General features: G+C 40.9%; 1 protein-coding gene across 2 annotated transcripts in view; it reads right to left on the bottom strand.

The window, feature by feature from the left end:
• NT5DC1 (5'-nucleotidase domain containing 1) overlaps nucleotides 1-16,262 on the bottom strand; it is a 159,149-nt gene that overhangs the window by 15,915 nt on the left and 126,972 nt on the right. Inside the window, exons 9-11 of one of the 2 annotated variants that reach the window (XM_075498603.1) lie at nucleotides 8,113-8,231; nucleotides 7,098-7,256; nucleotides 797-965 (exon numbers count right to left, since the gene is read on the bottom strand). In XM_075498603.1, the coding sequence (XP_075354718.1) occupies nucleotides 797-965; nucleotides 7,098-7,256; nucleotides 8,113-8,231 (447 nt within the window). The remainder of the gene's footprint in view (nucleotides 1-796; nucleotides 966-7,097; nucleotides 7,257-8,112; nucleotides 8,232-16,262) is intronic. The other variant, XM_075498604.1, reaches the window with a different exon arrangement.

The following is a 16,262-nucleotide window of genomic DNA, read 5'->3' as shown; positions in this document are numbered from 1 at the left end:
AACTATTGCTACAAACCATCCAAAATAATGTATGGTCCCTCTGGGGATAAACATTAGTGGAAATCAGAAGATCAGCCATAACTGTACCTTTGACGCAGCCTTGATGTAAGGAGGTAGAAAGTCTGAGCTGGTTTCTCAATTAGGTGTATTTTTGGAGAACAAGACATTGCTTGTGATTGCCTTGTTTTCCAGATAAGGAGAATATTTTAGGCTCCAGCTCTGCCCATAATGATGCAGTTTCAAAAGCAATACACACGTTAAAAAAAAAAAGAGAGAGAAGCCCAGTCCTAGGCATTCTTGGCTTTCTTACAGTCCTGCGTTCGTTCATCTCCATTTCAACTGTAAAGGGATAAGTGAGCTGATTGAGGAAGGATAACAAGCCAGATCAGAGAAACGTATTTGGAAGTCTAAAAAACCCAAGTAACTTGGCATGTGTTTGTTTCCTAAGGTAATTCACCACTGAAAGTAGACACAGCAAAATACTGTGGGGAAGTCCTGAATCAAAATTCAGGAACTAATCTACAATCTGTTAAATGTTGCATCCTATTTCTAACAGGATAAACTAAGCATCTCTTTGCAGGCACAAACAAAAAACTGAACTGGTGTAGCAGACAACTGCTAACAGCATAAACTTCAAAGTAATTCATAGCCACTAGCATTAACTGCTGCATGATATGAGCAGAATATTTTTGAATGTATTTCAGATACATGTAATCTCAAAAATAGATCTACGGTATGACACAGTTACTATGAATACTACATGTTCATTAGGGAAAAAAAAAGCAATTTTCCTTACCTGCTATTGCTTCAAGACTAGGGATTGCAATAGTGCTATAAGTGCTAATACATTTACAGGACCATGTGCGAACTAAGGTTTCCTCTGCATTTTCCAGGCCTGGCAATCTGTCCACGAAGAAAGAGCCCCACTGTTTAGATACAAAGTAAGGAGCTTTGGGCTGATCTCCCTGAAAGAAAAATAAATAAATACGTAATCTTAAAAAAAAAGAAATCTTCTTTCTCTATCCAACCACAACCATTAGTTTAAGGAACTCTAGTGTTTCTCTGATTTTCTGGGAAAACTGTATTGTATCTCAGGAGCAATGGTGTTGCTGGGACTTTAAAATATTATAAAGAAAAACAATAACAATCTTCCTCCCATAAGTCCCCAAGCTCCTGTTTACGCAATTTATGGATTCTCTAGGACATAAAAAGTTGGCTTTAAATATTTTTCCCTTAAAAAAATCTTCTCTTTTCCCTGTTTTTCTGTTTCGATAGCGTGAATAGCCTGCTGCCTTTCTCTGCTGGAGAAGCCGAGTAGTTGCAGCACAGACCATAACCCAGCCTGGAACTCCTCCCGGGAGAAAGGAGTCTCCCTGTGCTGGATGGAGTAACTGCGAAGGACTCATCATGCCACCTGTGTCGTGTTATCTGTTTCTGAGCTGAGGAACGAGTGAGAACAGAGCCGCAGGATCCATGGAGAGCCATTCGGTTGCCTAGCAAATTGTGAAAAATTGATTTTTTTGTTATGTACATTTTCAGACAACAACATATAGACTCATTATGTTTTAAAGAAAGCATTAAAACAGCATTGGGAAAATGGATTTTTTTAGCAGTTCATCTTGAAACCTGCTATATATTGCCATGAGCAGCCAGAAAAAGCTTCAGGAGGCCTCTACAGAAAGATGAAAAAATGGAAAACAAAACCGTGAGCTATACTATAGAAAATCTGTTAAAGTCATTTGTGTGCAAATTATCTTTTCAGACCAGCAAAGCATAGAAGAACAGATATCCTAGCATGTGCCTCCAGATTCGTGAACTTTTGTACTTTATTTTCCATTTAACCCCTTTCTTAACAGTTTTGAAAATCTGTGGGAATAATTTGTGTTTATGACAGAGGTCCGTGGCTTTTGATCACAAGAAAGCTGCTGATCCAGCTGAACAGACCACGTAAACACAGAGCCATTCTTTTTGTGATTCTGTGTAACAGTTTTTTCTCTGAGCATAGCAGAGAGTGGGGAGGAAGTATTGATTTGGACAAATTTAGATATTGGTTTCTGTCTTCTGATGTAAATAGGCTGGAAAAAAACCCCATATCTTTTGTTTCAAAACAAGCAGTTAACTTAAGAGCTGGGCTCTTTTGTGGGTTTTTTTTTTGCCTCACACACAGGGACAGCATCTTACATTTTTTTGGCCAAATCTTATCTTTCCATGCAAATCCCAGGACTTTACATCAGTCATAATTAAATGTAGATGCTATGCTGAATTAAAATCTGTTTGCCAGCTGGATGACACATGCAGAAAACTCTTAAGGCCATTACAGCTGTTCAGGTGATTAATCAAAACAACAACCCCAGTACTGGCCCTCATAAGCGTTTGCACAAAAGACAGGGCCTTGTTTATTGACAAGAGAAAAAATCTGAGGCTTCTGCTTTTTGAAATGTATGATTGCTTCAATAGGCAATTAAAATTGCAATCTGAGGAAATGAATTGATTTTTCAGAGGTCTGACTCTCAGAGTGGGAATTTCTTCCTTATTAAGGAGGGGGGAGTTACATTTTGGATTTACAGCCCAAGCCCTTAGTAAAATCAAACCCAGTGAGATATGAGAGTTGTCATCAAGTCACCAAGTCTCCACCACTGGCTTATCTCCACATCACAGCGACGGTCTGGTAGGCTAAATCTTGATCTCAAATCTGAAAAGAGCTGTCAAAACTTTGCCCACATCCTTAGGAAACATCAGACATCGCTTCCCCTGCCATCCCTAACTGATGCCTAGAAGATGTCTGTATCTCGTCTGCAGCATACGTAGCCTGCGATGAAGGACAGGCCACGTACCATGAATCTATACATCTGTGAAATGAGGCAAAAGTCCCCTGTTAACATCGCTACTCCTCACAGGGCTGGAGGCATGCATTCAGCAGAGGGGCGGAGGAGCTCTGGAAGGTGTACCAGCCACTCCTGTAGTCCCAAGACATGGGGTTTGCTCTCGCAGCAGGATAGTAGATCCTGAGAAGTGCTGAGCAATCCCTCTTTCTTATGCAAAACCCCCAAGCATGTGGTTTTGCTCTCAGGCATATTGGACAGACAGTAGCAGGTCAGACATTGATTGTGTCCGCTGAGGGTACAAAGCCTCAATGACTAGACTTCAGAGAAATAACGATGGTACCAGCGTTCCCCAAGTCCCAGGGTTTTCCACTAAGTTAAACCACCTGGAATACTTACTATCATCTTTGCTTTATTAACTGCAGACAAATAGGGCCTGTTAACAGAGCAGACAGAATCTGTTAATAGGACCCTTGGGTAACACTGATTTGTCAGCTTACAAATGACCTTTCTAAAATACAAATAGGCAGGGAGCTGAGCTCTGAAGTTTTTCTACATTTGGTAAAGGGATGAAAGAAAGAAGGATGTAAAGGAGACAGGAGTGAAAAAATCAACCTGTCTGTATTTTTTAAAGGCATTATTTAGATGGAGATTTGCCATCTATGCCATCGTCTTTGTACCAGGCGCAGAGCGCTAGGATTACCTTACTGCATCCAATATGACAGATGGTACTGATGGCTGTATGCTTTGTACCCAGGTAGTAACACCGCCACCGACTCAGTGCCAGAAAAAATCAATGCTCAAAATATGGTTTTGCCAGTATAATGGCAAGTATTTGAGGTGTTTCCTCCAGCACAGCTGTGCTGGTCACAACAACCAGATGTTCCTGAATAACACGCCCATGCTGGGTGTGCAAATGAGCAAGCCTGCCACTGGTCTAACTTTTGCACAGAACCTGCCCCCCACAAGTCATGTGCAAATATAAAACATTTCACCCATGATCATTGTACCTAAACTACAACATGGATCACGATAAGCAGGCTTTAAAATGAAATGCATTTCACTTCAGGATATTGCTTTAAGGATATTGCTTTAACTTGCCAGGCTTCACAACAGCCCATCAGGTTGTTCCTGAAAGTACTGTTAGATTTGTGTTAAAGATAAACGGGAATAAAGAGACAAATAGAGCCAAAAGGCACGGAGTAATTAGCCTTGTCTATGGTCATGGCAAGGGAGTCCCGGAAATTCGGGGGGTTAAGGGCCCTGACCCCCCCAACCAACCAGCCACTAGGCAATATTGTAAAAATTAGTTTTTCCTTCTAACTGCAAAAATATCGTCTATATCCGCCAATAAATTCTTCGATTTCTGCTCCATTCATTCCTATAGCCCAAGATTTTTACTCACTGACTAGCTCCTCTGTAATAATCTCCTTCAAAATCCTGGGACAAATTCCAGCTTTTCTTCGAGTTTTCATTGATGGAATTGATCACGCATTTAAAGAACAGAAGGCAAAAACAAAGCCTCTAGCCAGGCAAACAAACGCCCAGATCTGGGGGGAATCTTGTTTCAACACAATGTTTGGTATTTTTTTTCTCCCTGCATGCTGCAATACACTTAGGAGCTGAGTAATTGCATGAATATTTTTTAGTTTGCTATTCTCTTGCTCATTTGGTTATGACTCATATACTTCAAAGAACTGCAGTTGTTACCATAATTTCACAGTTATGTGTATCTGGCCTATATCATGCATTTAATTGAAGGGAAAAGACAAAAACTGCTAATGAAAATGGAAATTACTAGCCTCCCAGTTTGTGAGGAGGTTGTTTTCTTCCCCTCTCTCTGTTAGCGATGAAATACCAGTCAAACAACTGAAAACAGGTTTTTGGCATTTCTTTCTGAAAGATGCAATCGCAAATTAGAAGTAATACTTCATTTCTTTACTAATTTTTTGTAAAGATTGATAGAAGGGAGTATCGCATCTTGTATTATTCAGTCCCTGTCTGAACATACAGCATGGCATGGAAAATCTGCAATAGTAGTGTATTTTTTTTTATTGCCAATGAATGATAAGGCTGATGAACAAGACTAAATCTAATCTGTTAGCGCCTAATTTTCCAAAAACACCTGACTTTGTACAATCCTTTGAATTGGCTTTTCTCCCCTCTTAACCAAAGGGTTAATGGGCGAAGTTGATTAGGGGAATGAAAATAAAACTTCCATAGGCTTGTAAAGGGAGTCCCTTTGAACTAGTCCTGTTAAGTTAGTGGTGTCCAGTCAACTGCAGAGATATGGATGTGACCTGTTGTTCAGACCCCAGTGAGCAGCGTGGTAATGAAATAACACCACTGACCTGCCACGGCCCCCCTGGTTCAGGTTCCTTTAATCAACGCAATTCATTTCTCCCTTGCTTGCTTGCTGTCACTGGTAGCGGATGTAAACTGAACAGGGGCTGTGTGTGGCAGGGGTGGCGTCTCCCCGAGATACTGCAGTCTCTTATCAGGAATACTACAGCGTTAGAGAAATGTCAAGCACCTGTCTAAAAGTCTCAATTTCCTGCTTGATGACTGCAGCGGTAGAGAAGATGGATTTTGAGAGCAGTCAGCTAGAGGTATTGCAACAAGATAAAACCAAATAATCATCAAGGGCTTAGACACACATCGCTCAATAACTCTTTCTTTGTACTTCCAGGAAAAGAAACATTTTCTGGCTGTCTGTTTAAAAATGTGTGCTTCAAAAGCATATATTGAACGCGCTTAAGAAACCATGGTTGAATAAAAAACCCCAGACCTTACAGAGATGTAACTTCTATGCAGCAGTGCAGCAGAGTCTCCAGTCAGAGAATGAATAAATTTATGGAGGAGAATGAGTTATTTTTATGGCATTAATTAAGTCAAATTATATTAACCTACATAGCACTACTGCTCACTCTTCCTTCCCCCCCCGCCCCTTTCTTACTGAGAAACGCATTTTTCTTGATAGGAGACTTGAGTTTGTTTGTCTTCATTTTTGTTTTTTTACAACCCAGGAAAAAGCCTAAACATTAATGATTACATTTCCTTATTTCAGTGACTGAAATGTCCTTGTCTGACCTTAGTTTAAAAATCAGGATAGTGTGGGAAAATATTAGATATGTCTATTAAAAAAAGTAGAGAAATAGATGTCACATCTATATTGTTTTCGTCCCATTCCAGATACCTTTTTCTCCATAAAAAACAGGGGCTTTTAAAATGCTTCTGAGTCAGATTAAAACCATCTCTAGTATAAACGCACCCCACAAAAATCTTCCTATCAGTAAGTTAACTTTTTAATCACAAAGAGTAATTATTTAAAAAGAAAAAAAAAAGGTTAAGTGCTTTTCAAAGCAAAGTGCAAAAAGCATATATGTCTCTCTGCAATTAGAAGAAAATTACCTCTTTATTTAGGAACATAAGAAAAGAAGAAACGCTCCAAACGGAGAGCGAAGCTGCCCTGTAGTTCCTACACAGGACGCGCTGGAGGTACAACGCTGCCGCCTCGGCCATCCGAGTGCCATTCCCTATCTCCTTTGTTCTTCGGCAGCGGAGAGAAGGATAAACCATAGTAACCTTCCACCTTCTGTGGGGGAATTAAAGTGTGGCAGTTGTGCTACGGCCCTGATTCCCAGCTGCGATCAACCTGAAAATCACATTATTTATCTGAGGTAACTATCAGTAGTCTGTATTGGACCAGACTTCGAAACAGTTCCTCTTATCTGAGTGCAGCTGTCACCAACATAAACAACCTACGAGGGAAGCAGCAAGTTAAAAGTTCTTTGTATGTAAGGAAAGCACAAGCAAACTGTATTTCACAGAGAGAGAAAGAGAGCTTTAAAACAACCTAATAAAAATTCCTCCGTATTTACTGTTGGCCACGACACGCAGGGAAACATCATGAACTCGGCAGAGTTCAGGTGCTGGACTTGTGATAAATGGCCATGAAATTTCTCCTCGTAGGACACAGGGCAGGTTGTTGTTACAGAAAAGAAGACTATGTTTTTTGGTCAAGGGACTGCACACACAGCTCTTTTTCTGAGGTCTGTGATTTAGCTCCGGGTAGAGGCTCTGTGTCACCCAAGCAATGCCAAGCTGGGACAGGATGGTACCCCCTGCTCCGCCAAGGAGCGTATGTCTGCGAGGGATGCTGATGCTGCTAGCAGCCTGGTAAGATAAGCAGACTCGTTCTCGGTGCAGGTGGAATGAGGCTTTTCTGTAACTTATTTTCTTCTGTTCCAGGAAACATCTGCAAGGAACCCTTACCTCATATTTTCCTTTCTTCTCCAAGGGCTCAGATTCAGTCTCCGCAGGCACCGTAACTTTGTCCCCTAGAAGCTCCTCTAAGATGAAGACGGTTTCCCAGTTGCTATAGTGATGAGCAGGGAAAATATCTGAGTGCATGCTGTCACCAAAATAAACAACCTACAAAGGAAGCAGCAAATTAAAAGTTCATTGTATATGAGGAAAACACAAGCAAACTGTATTTCACAGAGAGAGGAAAAGAGCTTTAAAACTACCTAATAAAAATTCCTCCGTGTTTACAGTTGGCCATGACACACAGAGATCTTATTAATGCCACAGTTTGGGGTTTTATCTTCAACCAGCTCCATAAGGAAAAGGCTGACCCTGCACACCCTCCTCGCTCTCCCCCTCCAGGGGCATTGGGCGGGGATGCCCGGCTGGGACCGGCACAGGAGCCATGCTGAGATTTTTGACTGACAGAAAGAGCCTGCCAGGAAGCAGTGGAAAAGACTACCAAGAAAATAAACTACACAACAGGAATGAGTTTTGGACAACTTTGGAAACAAGGGAGAACATGGAGCATCTCTTGGTGACTCAGAACTCTTCTGTGCCCAGGGGGTAGTTTATCCACTAGGGTAAATGTGGTCCCACCGTCTTCAGTGGCATTTTCACCCATCCAGACCTGTAATTAAAATAACACGATCCTAGTTTTCACTGATGCCACCTTTTAATCTATTTGGTCTGTTTCCTCAGAGAGATTGTTTATTTCCTGATTACAATCTGATTCTCCCCAAAGTTGCCGAAATGCATGACCACGCACACAGAATAAAACATCTAGAAAGTTTACATATTCTACTGATGAGAAGACTAATGTGCTGCTTCCACTGCTGGACTACAGTCTGTTAGACAACAGCAAGCATAACCAGAACAAAAATCTGTGACTGATCACATCAATAACTTTAATGAAAGCTTGTCTGGTGAATTTTAGACTGAAACAGGGTATTTTCAGAAAGATTTACTCTCGCTTACAACATACCTTGGGATCCAACTTGCCAGTCATCTTCTTCAGTAGTTCATAAAGCTGGATAGCATTACCTTGGGAATACCAGCCGGGCTTGTCCAGTGATAGCAGAGCCTCCTGCTCCTCGTCGTTCTCTGAAATGACCAAGCAAAATCGCTCGCTGTTAGTGAGAGCAGCCCATGCTCCTGTATTCGTGAGACGTGTGAGAAGCTGCCTGTGCACAGCTTGGAGGTCATGGTCTATTTTGACCTTAAACCAGCTCCAGTGTCTGGCTCAAGTCCTGGTACTGACTGCGGGTTCAGTCAAGGTGTTTGGTAGCTGCGGGTAGGCAGACATTTGTGAGAAAAGAAGCAGCCGGGCCTCGTCTGCAAGGGCTACAGAAGAGCTGAGGAATCAAAGTCACAGGCTTTGCCCTCCAAACACTGCAGCAGTGAAGGCAGGAAACCACACGGACCAGACTGATGGAGGAGCTGCTACAGATCTAAGGTGAAACCATGATATAAGACAGACTGTAAGAGACGGCATGTACCTTTCCCCACAGACAAATTACCTACTGGTTTTAAACACTGACATAAATACAACAAAACAGATTGAGGTAGCTCTTATGGGCATTTGCCAGCCTTAGATCAGCACAAACAGTGAGCAATTCCAGTTATCATCCAGTTTTGAAGAAATAACGAGTGGACAATATTGCTGCTGGTGGTGTAATCCACATTGGCATATATCCACACTGGCAGCTGTCAGTGAACCGGAAAAATCAGTACAAGCTGAAACTCCCTGGTCATCACCCAGCTGTGCCATAGGCTTTTTTTCTAGCTGGTCCCAAAGCACCTGGATCTGCCCTGGTATCCATGTAACCTTATTGCTCATTCAGATCCATGTGCTATTGCCAGATGAACTCCTTTTAGCTTCTTGCTGGAGCCAAAATACTAGCCTTAGTGAACCAATAAACTAGAATTTAATCAGAAATATTAATGTCTTCTGTCTGTTGAAGTGGTTAAACAAAAGGGTAATTTTGTTATTCAGTCTCAGTCAAACATGTCTTATTTTTTATGCTAGAGACAGAGGGGTTAGAAGCCAATACAGTACTTTGATCTGACTTAGGTGTAACATCAGGACTTCAGTTTTTCTCCTGCTTTATAGAATTTTTCAAAGAACTTAAAATGTGTTAGGAAGAAGGCTAAGACAGAGCAAACTTCATTTCGTTAGAGACTGCTGAAAGCTGGAATGCAAATTTTGGAGAACAGTGAAATGACAAGACAGCTTTATGTTGAAGAGCACTGAAGATGTACATAGCACAGTACATTGGTCCTTGAAAGAAATAAAAAAAGAAGCAAAGAGAGGGAAATAGGTATGTGGAGAGAGGCAGTAAATCATTCTTTAATATTAAGAATCTAAGAATTTGAATAAACACAGGATTTATTCTCAGACAAAACGTTCCTATATTAAGGGTGTTTTATAAACCAGGAAAAAACAAGGAAATTCAAAGCTGACACTAACAATTCATGTAGAACTTGTGTGGAGATGTCTTTTCCTTTGTTCTTCTTCAGAAACCTAAAGATAATAAGTATGATAGCATCCATAAAAAAATCCTCATTTCCTGACTTTTAAAATACTTTTGACCAAACAACTTTTGATCAAACAGAAGTTGTCAAACTTCAGCAAATTTGTTTTATTTTCCCTGTATTTTTAGACATCTTTGTAAGGCTGGCTGAACAAGCAGACACAATATTCAAACGATATGGACACAGAAAAAGAAACTTATGAAAACAATTCTTTGGAGCTTCTGTCAAAAGTTTCTTGAAATTTGTGAAGGTTTGTGTAGCTAGCATTGTCTCTCCATTCAGTCAATCAGGAAAACACTAGAGAAAAATGGAGCTATTATGAGAGGGATTTTCAGAATAACAGCATTGCATTTGTGAATAGGAGCCCTATGTATTACAGCAGCACCAGAAGGCTCCGGCAAAGGGCAAGACCTTGCTTTGCTACCTCTATGGAAAGGCATGAGGGGCAGTCCTGAGTGAAAAAATTCACTCTAATTACAAGGTAGAAGATCTCTCACTCTGTGAGCCCTATTACTGTCACCCCTAGCAATGGGATTCATCTCACTTAACTTGATGCATCCGGGATTTAGGCTTCTAATTTACAGTTACAATCTCAACTAGTCGGCCAGGATCCCTCGGTAGGCAAAAGAGAGTGCAAGAAGCACTTTCTAGAGGTGCCAGCTCTGGAGAAGGAAAGGATTTAATTAAGTTGGGTACTTTGCTTTTAGGCAGTGAAATGAAGGGAAATTTCGAAGCCTGGTTTCCTCCTCCATGCTTGGAGGCAGCAAACAGCATTGAGATGTCTAATTCATTATGGGAACACCTTGATTTTGGAAGGAGCTTCAGAAACCTGAGGAATTAGGAAAGGCCCTTTATAATATCTGAGTTGTAGGGTTATAGGGATAATGACTCTGAAGCGGCAAACCTGGCCTCGAAGCATTTCATATGGCTGCTTGTGCTCACACATCCAGGGGTGACTGTCAATTTTATTTCTGTAATCTGAAGTGGGAGGAAATGAATGGTGTTTCAGTTGCAGTAAGCCATTAATGAGAACGGTTTCTAATCCACTTACACTTTCCCTGTGGCAAAATATAGTCAAGGAGATTATTCTTCAGCACTGGCTCTTAAGGCCTCTTGTAGTAGTTCTGCCATGTCAGATTGAACATGCAACAACTTGAAAACCCATTCACGACACCATTGGCTGTGGCCTTGTATTGTATCCTTCAGATGGCAGCTACATGGCAGCGCTGAAGAAATCCGCAAATTTCCTGCAAAAATGCTGCATAAAAGGTAGTTCCTAATTTATTTTAGATATTCCCAGCCTAACTGGCTACACTCAGACAAGAGGAAAACTGCTGTTGACCTTCCTTCCACTTTGCTGTTATTGATTTGTAAAAGTTCATTCAAAGGTCAGAAATGCTATAAATATTCCTTCAGCAGGAAGCAACAGATATATAGGCGGGGATGCTAATGCTTCAGGTCTTACAAGGTGGGAGCAAAAGGAGACGTTCTGACAATTTCAAACAGACTGGATAACCAAAAAGAATTTCTCAGATGATTGAGATAGAGCAACTTGCTTCCTTCTGAAGTCTAATACATCACTGCAACCCGGATTCCTGGCCGTAGACTGAAAACGTGCCACGACAAGAAACTTAAAGGTAGCAAGCAAGTAAAATTAAAATAATTAAACCCAGAAAATAATCCTATTAAAACACTCAGCCAAACCTCAACAGTGATTCAGAGCAGTTTTCCTGAGGGGAAGTTACTGTTCCTTTTTAAAAACAACAGCAAAAGCTTGACTTATGCTGGGGCATTATTAATATTGCTGGAATGGCAATTTGCATATTGCTGTGTCTAAGAGCTTGGGAAAAGTTTTCTGATTCAGAAGTGTACTCCCATCACCATTAGCAGATAGGTTTTTTCAGATAAACCAATTCACTAACAAGACTCAATATCCTTTTTCTTGTGAGAATTTTCTTGCCTGCTTTAAACGTGCGTTGCAGGTTTGTAACATGGGCTGAGGAACATCTGGTTTCATTCTGAATGAATATGCAAAAAGTAATCAGTGAAGCTTATACCCGTTTTAAAGACAACTGATGGTAATTTACTTTGGCGCAGAGTTGCTCCTTGGGAAAGACTCTGCACGTGCTTGCTTACTGCCATCTGCTTTGCTATCCTTTTATGGGTTATACCTGCTGAGATGGAAACTAAACGCATGCAGCGCTGAGGTTGTGTCCACACTGCGTGTTCAGCCCAGGCTCTGAACCTGGAGCTCTATCCCTAACCTGGCTGGCGTTTACACTGTTAAACCCCAGCCCATGGGACAAGGCTTTCATTTAGGAAGCCCGAGGTTAAGAGAGAAGCTGAGAGGTGAGGGGGAATTTACAGTTCGACAGTTATTCACCTATACTCAGCCACACCTACACCGAGGTTAATTTTCATCAGCTCACCACCCCTGAGGCCACCACCCTGCGCTGCTCCTCCGGTTGGGTGCCCTACGGCGAGTGCCGGTTACGCGCCGGGGCGAGGACCCGCGAGTGACTCACCTGAGAGCCCGAGGACACCTTGCACCTACTTGACTGGGCAGAGACGGGCGTAAGAAAGCAACTCCAAGTGCCTGGAGGCCATGCCAGCTGAAGATGCGCTAGGTTTAACTGCAGCGTGTGTACAGCTCCCCAGCAGCCCCTTCTTCTGCCTTCCTGTCTTTCTCCTGACAGCCTTTTACTCATTTCCATACAAATCTAGTTAGACCGGCTGTTAGGGTTACTGATATTTTTTGTTCCTTTGAACCGCGCAATAGAATACAAACATGCGGTGACTCTGTCGCTGCTCGTGCCTGTACCTGCTCCTGCCTCCTCCTACCCGTGGGCAGCTCCTGCGGGCTCTCGCCGTGTGCAGGCGCTTAGCGCAGAGGGGTCTGTGGGATTAGCACACTGAAGCCCTGGTTACCGCCTCAGGGGGCTATTGTAAAACAAGTATATTTTATGATCCGCAACTATCATACTGATATGCCTCTCTGCAATTTAAAATAATGTCATTTCAGGGCCTGAGGGCATTAATATAAAAGCCGGGTTATGATCCAGCCCAGCTTGCAAGCACAGTCTGATTCTAGATGGCATTTTGAGCTCACTTAGGTAACATAAACTCTCTTTTCCAGAAGGGGACTTGGGGCAGGAAAGCATATCGTTTTACAGTTGAGACAAAGGGACCTGCATAAGTAAAATCCTTCTGGTATCTTCTTCTTCTAAAGGTAATGAGACAGGATGACATAAGCTGTAGAGTTCCCCTGTGAGCATGCTCTCCATGAAAAAAGCAAGTACTTACAAGCTTGCTGGGGGTAAAACTTCATACCCTATGGGCACTCTTCTGCAGGGTAGCACCGCCAATTCCTATGTATAGATCAGCCACCTTTGCTGGGTGGTTGCCAGGGTTCATGCAGATATTACTGTGTGTTTTGCCATCCCTGAATTACTTCTGTGCCCTGGAAGCAGCTGTGAAATCCATCTGCCCGACATGTGCACCATCGCTTTGCCAGTCTCCTGTCTGACTGGACGACTGCAGGGAAGTGATAAGGAACAAATTATTCCCTTAACGTGATGTGCTGAAAGAGAAGGTTAAGGCTTCCCAAAGTGACTAGTGATTTTGGCCGTCTCCATTTTTGGGTGTCCAATTCGATTTTTTTCAGAAAAAGCCTGCCAATCAGCTCCCCTTCCTGCTCTTGCATCATTCTGCCTTCTTTGGGGTGGCTTATGGTTGGTGAGACAATGGCTGAACTAAACAAAGTAAAAATTCAGTTTTGAAAACTGGAACATGATTTTTAATTTTACATAGTTGTAAAATTTTACGTACAATTTTACATAATTGTACATAAAATTTTTAATTTTACATACGTCTTTCTTATGCTTAGCAATCCCAACATATATGTGCCCATTCATGTGGAGGACTAAATAACAGTACTGCTAAAAGCTGGCAGTACTCTGAAAGAACACCATAGATAAAGCTGAGAGAAAAATACAGATACCATCCTCTGAAAGAAATAAACTATTTCATAATAATTCATAAGTCCTACTTACGCAATTACTAACAATTCTTTTTCTCATGATGGACTTCTGTTCTTTTGCTCATTTATAAGGCCTGATAAGACCAAAGTATAAGATAGTTTATTTTCAAATTGCCCTGGGCATATAAGAAAGACAGACTCCTTAGAGAAGAGAAATAAATTAAAAAAAAAAAAGTTTTACATTTTTAGTTTTACTAAAACCATTTTAGTCTTTATTAAAATCTGCCTTACTGCTTAATTGTGCCAAGCACCAGGCTATTTCCTTTAGAGAAGTCAGCAAGTTTTGATTACTGTGTTACAGGAACTGAAAAGAACAGCTCACTACAGATTTAGTAATTTGTTTTGAAATCTGTCAAAGCATTAACTCCATACCTTCCCAGGAACAGTCTGGCTAATGAACAAAGTATTTCTATTCAAAACATTGATATGATGAAATACAAGCAAGGCCTTTTTTTCTTGGAAAAGGAAAATAACTTTTTGGAAAATGATTCATCTGCAAGTTCATTTTTAAATGTAGTTCATCCACGCATTTGGTGAAGCTTTTCCCGTAATTTTATTTAATTGTATTTATAATTCAGAGAACTTCTATTTTGGAAGGGTAAGAGGGACATAAATACAGAATTTCATTTCTTCCTTGCACATATTTTGTAAGCTTGTTTTTTGTTTGTTTGTTTGTTTGTTTGTTTTTTAATTGGGATCTTGGAGAGGTACAAAATGGCAAGAAGAGAAATAAATTCCCTCCGCAGAACAGTTTTATTCTGGACCTCATTAGTTTTGTAAGAAGCTCCAGATCCTTATAAATGAGGAACTCCCAATATCCAGACAAATATCCCCAAATAACCCTATCAATATTAATATCATCGTCATCCTAGAGATCCCTATATAATTATGGAGAGCGACAGGCTTTTCCGGAAAGCATTTTGAATTCAAGTAAGTTAGGAGAGGTATGGTAATTGAGGAAAAAACTGGCATAATCATTTCAGGAATATGCAGTTCAGTTCAAGCAACTGTCTGTAACCTTTCTTACTAGGGTGTGCTTCACTGCTGTGCAAAAATTTGAAGAGTGGATGAAAGCAGAAGATGGAGGGAAGCACAGAAGATGAGATGAGGGCCACCAGTCAGTTCTGACCTAACCTGTCACTTCAGAAAAATGTCCCAATTTTCATAATTAAAATAAAATTGAGCCACACAAAGCATCTTCTTTGCACTGTGCAGACGGTAATCTTTCAGTGTATCCTACCCTCTAAGTCTCTCTAGTAATACCCACTGAAATAAGGCATGCTTTCAATTGCAGTTTGCTCTTGGACCATGCTCTTCCCCACTGACAATTGATACTGCAGTGTAGTGGGGAAAAACTTGCCATCATTTACTTTGGCCTCAGACATTAAAAAAAGAACAAATAAAAGAATAGAAGTTCTTTAATCCTCAGTTACAGAAAGACTAAGAGTTTTTCTTCCCTACATCTTAATACTTCAGGTATAAAATATATATGTAAACTAGAATAGACAGTTTGATTCTGAACAAATGTAACTCCATAAAGCAATATATGGACACTGCTGCAAGGGGCCTTTGTTTTTTATTTCTTCAGTTCCCTAAAATATGTTATTTCAAAGGGCATAATATTTGCGAAGTAGACATGAGCGTGCATAGTTATTGCACATACTCATTTGCCTGGAATACACAATAGACATTTTCATTAACTTTTATATGAAAACTATTTATACAGCCAAGTTGAGTTATGATTTATAAGAAAGGTCTATTCTTTTTCCCTAACTTATTACACTACCTCAAATCCCTACTTTAATTTTACTGATTAATTCTGTCTGAAGTTCCAGCTCTCCAAATATCAGCTGTCTCTGAAGGGGGCAGTTTTACATCAACCTTTAAAGACTAACTTAAGATTCAAGATTCCACAGGTAAAAAATGAAATTTGGGAATTAAAAAAATTAAATAAATCCACCAGCCTTCTGCCTGTTAATAACTGTACAAGCATTCTGGAGCTGCAGATAGTGGTTATTCAAACCTTGCTTAGGCTGCCCCTCTGACTCAGTAATTACAAAAGAAGAACCCCACCCCAACCCACACCAGTTTCCTTAGCACAGTGCTGCTGCCGAGCCCGGCAAGCTCAGCAAGCGGCGGCGAGAGCATTCCTGGAGAGTGCAGGGGCCCGGCCACTGGAGCCCGGGCATCTTCCCCCTGCTGTGTGGAGGTTAAAAAACTCAAACATGGTTTTTTCCTGTCTGAAAGGGGGAAATTTCTCAAGAAAACAATAGAGAGAACTTGAAAATAGTTTATTCTCTCAGTGCTTCACAGGTATCCTGCTATTTAGAAGTCGTGAAGTATGCTCATTCCCAGTATTTCTAAAGAAAACTGGATGCCTTAGAATAATCATTTTTTTTCTGGAAATAAAAGCTCACATCTGAGACTACTGAGAGAGGGCTTCTGGCTCCTGTTGACCCAAGGCTTCTTTTTATCACATAGTAGAAGAGAAGCATTACATTACACACTTAAAAATCATACCAATATTAAAACCATTTGAATATGGCTGTCAGGGAAGAGAC

This window comes from Mycteria americana, chromosome 3 (genome assembly GCF_035582795.1).
Source record: "Mycteria americana isolate JAX WOST 10 ecotype Jacksonville Zoo and Gardens chromosome 3, USCA_MyAme_1.0, whole genome shotgun sequence".
In the NCBI taxonomy this organism is placed as follows: domain Eukaryota; kingdom Metazoa; phylum Chordata; class Aves; order Ciconiiformes; family Ciconiidae; genus Mycteria; species Mycteria americana.
This window is presented reverse-complemented; position numbering and strand designations above follow the sequence as displayed.